Raw genomic sequence first — 7,257 nt, 5'->3', positions numbered from 1 at the left:
GTGAAGTGTAATCAGCATGGGGCTTTTTTGTGCACCCATATGCCAGGCACATTCTCCATTTCTTCCCATTCTTATCCAATTTATCTTGCCTACAGATCCCATGGTATCTCAACATAAAGAAATTGCTGTCTTTTCATTCTGGTACCCTTGTCACAGTCTTGAGTGCACAGCATCAGGAGAAGTCTTCTCCATTTATATGGAGTATATTGTCCCTTAAATTACAACAGTCTAAGAGTGTGCAGTCATGCTTCACCATGTCTGGAATTATTGAGACAAAATTAAATTATTACTTGAGTAATTACTTTCGAAAGGGGTAGGCTATAACAGTCCACGGTGACATTGAGGCTCTAAAGTTTCTGAAAGTGAAAATAAGACTTCTCTATATTGTATTCGAGTAAATTAGACCGCTGCTAATTGGAATGAAGAACATTCCCACCAGTTAATTAGTTGGTCACTATTGGGTTTGGACACCTTTGAATTCAACTCACTGCAATCAGTAACCATATTTCTAAACTTCATACCCCTGACTCTCAGATTTTTAATTAAACTAATGTAATTTGTTCAAAACCCATTATTCACTTGCACAGGGAAGGTAGGTCTGCTTAATTCATGCAACCTTTCAAAACTTCAAATGCCTTTATCATGCAGCCTGGCAACGTGCCCCAATAAACCATGTACTTACCTAAATCTATTAAAAGGGGCATACTGGGAAAAAGGTAGGAAATTGTCAAGATTTTCTGTCAATCAATGAACGAGTTGAGCATTAGCAGACTTACATTTAATCCTTTTCATTTCATAGTGATACCAGTCAGCTGCCAAGGTTCCTGCAGTGAGCAGATCACAAAACCCATGTTGCCTATTACACATTTCTCTAGTGGATGATAGCTCTGTCAGAGCAAAATTATAATATCACATCCACCTCTCATCCACTCTTCTTTGTATTTCCTGACATCCAAAAGCAGTTCTATCATCCCGGCTGAAGAGCACAAGAGATGGCGCAAAAATGGCCCCAAACATGTCCAATAGCGGTGGCCCTGAAGCGCCTGCTCCCTTATTAAATTTGTCCTTTAATTCTGAAAATGAAAATGCACTCTCACCATTTAATATGACCTCTCACTGATTGGGAGAGGAGAAAATAAATGGAGCCCAGGCGACTAAAGCAGACAGTGATAAAGCACAGGAATTTTGGTCGGGTGTCAGGTGGGTGTTTGCTGTTGTCATCGTGATGTGCGATGTGGTGATGTGGGGTCAGTCTCAGAATATATATACATATACACATATTTCTAATTTAGCATGACTGAAGCTGCACTGTAACCTCCCCTAAATCATAGTAATGTATAGTGGCCTCACCTTACTCTAACCTTGACTATAGCATTAACTTAGGGTGTGTATCATTTGCAGGTTATGCGTCGGCAATTATAGGTAAATGTATGTAAAACATCATGTGAACAGTGCATGAGTACAGGCAGCTGAAGAGCAGTAACAGTGTAGAACAAGGTACAAGGTAAATGTATTGATTTATAACGAAAAAATGATTAATAATGAATCCTGCCACTTTATCCCCCTTTCAGGGGGTTGCAGGGGTTACTGGAGCCAATCCAAGTTTCTCTATGGATGAAGGCCAGGGTACACCCCTGGACCAGTCACCAGCTCATCGCAGGGCCCTTTCTGATGGCAGAGGCTGCCACACAAGGTGCCATCTGCACATCATCTTTTAGACAAAGGAGTGTTAAGGATGAGTTCAAGAGTCTCAGCCTGGGGAGTGAAGCTGCTCTGTAGTCTGGTGGTATGGCAGCAGATACTTCTGTATCTTTGGTCAGATAGAAGCAGGATGAACAAACTGTGGCTGAGCTGGGTGTCGTCTACTGTAGTTAAAGCAAAGTCAGTTTACAGACTGAAATCTATTATGCACAAATGTAAAATGTCCAAATTCAGTGTAGAATAGTGTTGATATAAATACTGTAGGTGTAAAACACTGTGTAGTGATGACAGGAAACAACAATGTCTTCCATGGCCAAACACTTTACTTTGGATTCCAATGCCATTTGGAGCAGCATTGACTAGTTTAAAAAAAATATTTTTTTAATTTGGATAGGACAGCTTACAATTCAACAGGGAATGGTGAAAAGAGAGAGAGGATGACACCCAGCAAAGGGCCTCAGACCTGAACAAAACCTGAGCTGCTGCTGACGACCCGGCATCCACACATGGGGTGGATGCTCAACCAATCAGCAAACTTTTGATAATCAATTAATTGTTCAAGTCATTTTTTTCCCGGTATAATCGCAGAACATTTCAGACTTACAGATTCTCAAATGAGAAACTTTGCTGTGATTTTTCTCCTCTCATATATCTTGAGGTTCCAATGTTCTGAAGACCTAACGATTAATTGAGAACCTGACTGACAGATAGTGATAACGAAAATAAGCGGTCCTTACGGCGTTGCTGTAAGAATGGTATCTACAGACTAGACATACACAACATAGGAATTGCTTTTAAGATGTGTGTTAACCTCAAATTGACTTTTTTTATTTGAAAACTTTAACCAGAAAAATCATGTCTACAGTGCTACCTGCACTTGCGCCTCTTGTTCTAAACCTGTACCAAACCACTGACTGTTTGAGTTGATATCAAAGAGAACCAGTTTCACACAGCTATCCCAATGAGGTTCCTACCGAATGATTTTCTTTCATTAACTTTCAATAGATGGGTCAATTATATGATCATATTTCAAGAATACACCACAGAACTATCGCTGCAGGCCAAACTGACATGTTATTGTATCGTTTTAATTCTTCTGTTTTTTTCATTTCCATACTGAAAGCTTTCATGCCCAGGTGAGCTCTCAGAAATGATGAATGAGACTACTTAATGGCTTTTGTGATTTTTATGAGCACATGAAAGGTACACATCAATGGTTATGTCTGCATACAGATTAGTAACACGCAGTTGGCTGCCTTTGTCTAGTGCTTTGCCATATGTCAATTTAGTAAATGATCCTGTAAAACGGACAGGTGTTTTGCCTCTAAACCTTTCCAACAATAGACACTTGGCTGGCGTAATGAAGAATCAGAATACAGTGATTAGTCTGTTTGTATTCAAGGCAAATGGCCGCTTGCCCAAAACAATAGTGTTTACTGAGGCCATGTGTGTACCCAGCACAAATATGATACTACACGTACACTCATACATACGCCAAAAGAGGTGAGTGCTGTATTTCCTTTACATGTTCATTATAGGATTTAGTGAGCTTTAATGCATTAAGGGAAGCAGAACACAGTTATTCAACAGTAAATTGTTGTTTTATGCTCTTCAGTTTAAGGAACATATTTTTCCTCATTGTGTGTATACTGTTTGTGTTAATGTATTCACATGCATGCATATGTGTGTGAGAGGCTGCTTATCATTGTTTGTTAGTTGCCCCTCATATGATCACTTTCAAATACATAATGAAACATCATTAGCATCAAAATCAAGAGGAAGAGTGTCAAAAGAGAAAGTTTCCCAAGTACTAATGTTACAGTGTGATCAACAAATTCATCAACAATGCCAAAGTGTGCGCTGAAGCATGTGATGTTGGTCACAGCACGCTGAAACCTGATGGTTTTATCTGCTGCTTCTGCTCAACATGTTACCCTGAACACTTATGCATGCTGAAAATCAGTGAATTAATCGCATAATTTTCATCTTGAGTAAACATTGTGAAAACGGTAAATCAAAAACAGATGATACAGTGACACACTGGAGCTCTGGGAATCGAAGCACTTTTGCTATCCTGCAGCCGCTGTATCAACGAGAAGTCATTTTGTTTCAGTGCTATGTCCAGGCCATGAATACTATCACTGAGAGCAGTTTCAGGCAGATCAATAGACTGTAAATGTGTCTCATGTATCAAACCACCACCTTCAAATCATCTGAAAAGCAACTCAGAATAACACCACGCTGTTCTGTTCAGCTGCTCTCTGCCAATATATATATATATATATATATATATATATATATATATATATATTTCTCAATATATATAGACACACATTTTTAGTGGCCATTGTAAACACAGTGAGCATACAATAACGCCACAATGTGTAAAGGATGATCTGGTCAACATAGAGTGATATTATGATCCATAGTGAAATCTGAAGAAGATATCTACAGCCTTGACTTCATTGGTGGACTAACACCAATACTAACAATACAGAAAAGCTCCCAAAACAGAATATTATGCAGAAAGGAGGTCATTTACTGATCCTGGTTCAGGACTCATTATTCATATATATGGCATGCATACAACAGCCACTAGAGGGCAGATAAGCTAAGAATGAATAAATAAGTAGTGATATGCCTCAACAAATCAGGTAGTTGTCCTGAAGATGGAGTTTATATCTATAATTAATCCTGTTCTTGCTAAAGGAGGGTTCAGAGGTGAGCATGATTTTTGTGGACTGGAAAATCGGTTTCCCCTGTCTTTGGAAAAATGGTTGAACCTCAGCAAAATTAGGGCTAATGTTAGGCTAATGAAGTCTGTTTTATGGGGGATAGCTTTTAAAAGTTTAGCTAGCTATGCTGGTAAGTTGAAAATGTTGTCACATTTCCCTTAAATTAAGGTTAAAGTAAGAGTTAAAGTCAAGAAGCCATGTTGCTCTTAGTTGCTCTAATAACACTCTGCTAGCGTTTGCTAACTCATTGCTTAGCTTCTTGCTAACTTAGCTATCTTGTAGTCAAGGTAATGAGTCATATGCCATGTGAATGTTTTGACTGAGACATATTTAGAAGAGATAGTAATATTATTAACAAGGAAGGTTAAAATGCACTATATAGCAAAGAAAACCTTTAATTGGGACTCTTTTCAGTCAAAGGTGGTCAGTTAGCACAGTGACTTTCTTTCTATTTATTTACTCATATTTTTGTTGTACACTGTTAGCCAGCTGTCACTTTCAGCTGCCATCTTTACTTGGTTCATAAAACACTTGCTAACGCTACTAATGTGCAGCAGACATTTTCGGCTGGACAGAAGAAGTTTCAGGGAAGCCTCAGATATCTTCAAAACACTGGTAAGTGTTGTCAAGGGTCAAGTCTGATCTGAAATTTTGGCTTTTGACAATGCAAAAGCTCTAAAATGCAAAACAATAATTGAGAGTACAAACTAACAGCTAAACATGTTGGAAGAGCACTTTGTCTGAATAAAACATGCAATGCTCTAAGTGCACTGACTCTGAGGGCTAAGAAACCTCTAAAAGGGCAATTTCTGATGTAATGACTTGGAATATTGTTTGAGTCATGTCGAGGGGCGCCAAACATGTAAATACAATGGCTTGGGGTCAGAAACAGCATGACCATCTGTTGTTTGCCACATCCCCCGGTCTCCCTTGTTATCCGACTTTTCACCGATGTGTGAACTGTCTATTGAAGCTGAAATGCCATGAAAATAGTATTTCAAAGGGCAGTTCCCCAGAGTTGCTACAAGGGTCCAGAGGCATACATCTATCCTGAGAGAGAATTTGAGAAAATCTGCTCTTAAAATAAAATTAAAGTTTTAATTTGAATGAATTTTTGACCCCTTACATCTGATTTATTTGTACCTCTGTGCTCCTGCGTGCGTGTAAGACACAAGTCACGAACCTCATGTCCTTTTAGGTAAATGTTGGATATGTTGCTTGCATTCGCCTATTTGTTACTGCAAAATAAGATACTAACAAAAATGTAAAAGAGGTAAAAGAGATGTCCTACAATCGTCCAGTCGTACTCAGTCCAGCAACACTCAAACCCCCAAAGTATTACATTTTTTATGAAACGATATTGGGGAGCTGCTGAGATTTTCGTCTCTAACCAAATAAGTGGAGGTCAGCTGAATAAAATTAAATTTAAGCTGTTCTCACCATTAAAAAAATCAACTGCAATGTCTGTTTTCGAAACCATGTCCTGGTTACTGTCCTGGATAATGCACGGACCTCACTGGAAAGTTTTACTGCAACTGCCGAATAAATACCCTGAAAACTTTTGACAGCTTGTGATTAAGCGAGGATTTTAGGCAGGGCAGCAACCCCAAATTCAAGCTAACAAATGACTGAATTTCACCCTTTTTCATGCAGGTATGGCACAAAACACCCACACACTCTGTCTTCGCCCAGAGAGCAGTGACCGAGCACGGCTTTTCACAACACTGTGAGTAGAAGACTTCCAAACAAAGATAGAATATGTCGAACTTTTGTCTCAAATTATCGGTCTCGTTCCCACAAAGGAAAGGTTTGTAATATCTGGTTAGGCTAACAATGAACTCCAGTCAGAAATCCTGAATAACATCTTATGAACTCCCTTCATCTGCATTTATCAGAAAAACAATCATTTTTGACCCATTTACATTCCATTAGAATTTAATTCCCAGATTTTGTATTTTTCTCAGCGATGTGTACTCTTATGTAAATACCTGCACAGAGAATTTCTCAAACTCCAATAATCTCCAGGGTATTTGAGAGCCTCCTGTTGTGCCGGAGACCTTGAAGTTTATAAGATGTCACTCCAGTTCGGTTTGCTTGGAACATTTACCTTGATGCAGCAATTGGTGGGCTGCATTTGTCACCGGTTTTTACCTCGACACACACTCATTCTGTTTAGTGACAGCCAGGGCACACAAGTTTAGGTGATTTAAGTGTTTGGGTGACGTGAGGCTGTGGATGATGCATTTCTCAAATGTTTGCTCGGTGGTTTCTCTAAATTACAACTCGATTACTACAAAAAGCAATTGTTTGAACCCACTAATGGAAATCATGCTCTGTTTTGATAAAAACTCAACTCGTTTGATTTTCATACTTCTGACGGATGTAGCTTCGGCACACATTGGATATGAGAAGGCAGGAATTTGTCTTACAGTTCAAAACATTAAAAACACAGATCTTAAAGGCACACCAGCATAACATATTTTAAGGACACAGGTGAAGCTGCAGTTAAATGATACACACTGTAGCCTGCTGGCCCATCAGACGCCATACCATTTTCATTATTTCACCATGGCCCCAATCTTGCCCTTACCTTAAAGGGTCGATTCACACAAATGAAAAAAAAGCATGTTCCTTGTGGTACCGAGCTATTCGCATACCTCTGTTGCCACCCCAATACAATGGAGGTGAAGAAAATCAAAACATTGCTTGTTTTCAGAACTAACCATCCACAGACTCCATAGTAAGCCATTTTTATATAAAGTATTAGAGTAGTAGAAGTATAAGAAGAAAAAGATGCCATCTTTAAGAGAAGCTGGCATTC

The 7,257-nt window shown here is 39.0% G+C and overlaps 1 protein-coding gene across 2 annotated transcripts in view; it reads left to right on the top strand.

The window, feature by feature from the left end:
* The first annotated feature begins 4,341 nt into the window (after positions 1-4,341).
* The window catches only part of LOC311270834 (uncharacterized protein), a 115,615-nt gene continuing 112,699 nt past the window's right edge, over positions 4,342-7,257 (top strand). Inside the window, exons 1-3 of one of the 2 annotated variants that reach the window (XM_084376026.1) lie at positions 4,342-4,422; positions 4,991-5,051; positions 6,090-6,162. In XM_084376026.1, the coding sequence (XP_084232152.1) occupies positions 6,092-6,162 (71 nt within the window). In that variant the 5' untranslated portion in view covers positions 4,342-4,422; positions 4,991-5,051; positions 6,090-6,091. Of the gene's footprint in view, positions 4,423-4,984; positions 5,052-6,089; positions 6,163-7,257 lie in introns of those variants that run through there. The other variant, XM_084376025.1, reaches the window with a different exon arrangement.

The sequence above is a fragment of the Pagrus pagrus genome (assembly GCF_965226575.1).
Source record: "Pagrus pagrus genome assembly, chromosome: 15".
NCBI classification, from domain to species: Eukaryota; Metazoa; Chordata; class Actinopteri; order Spariformes; family Sparidae; genus Pagrus; species Pagrus pagrus.
This window is presented reverse-complemented; position numbering and strand designations above follow the sequence as displayed.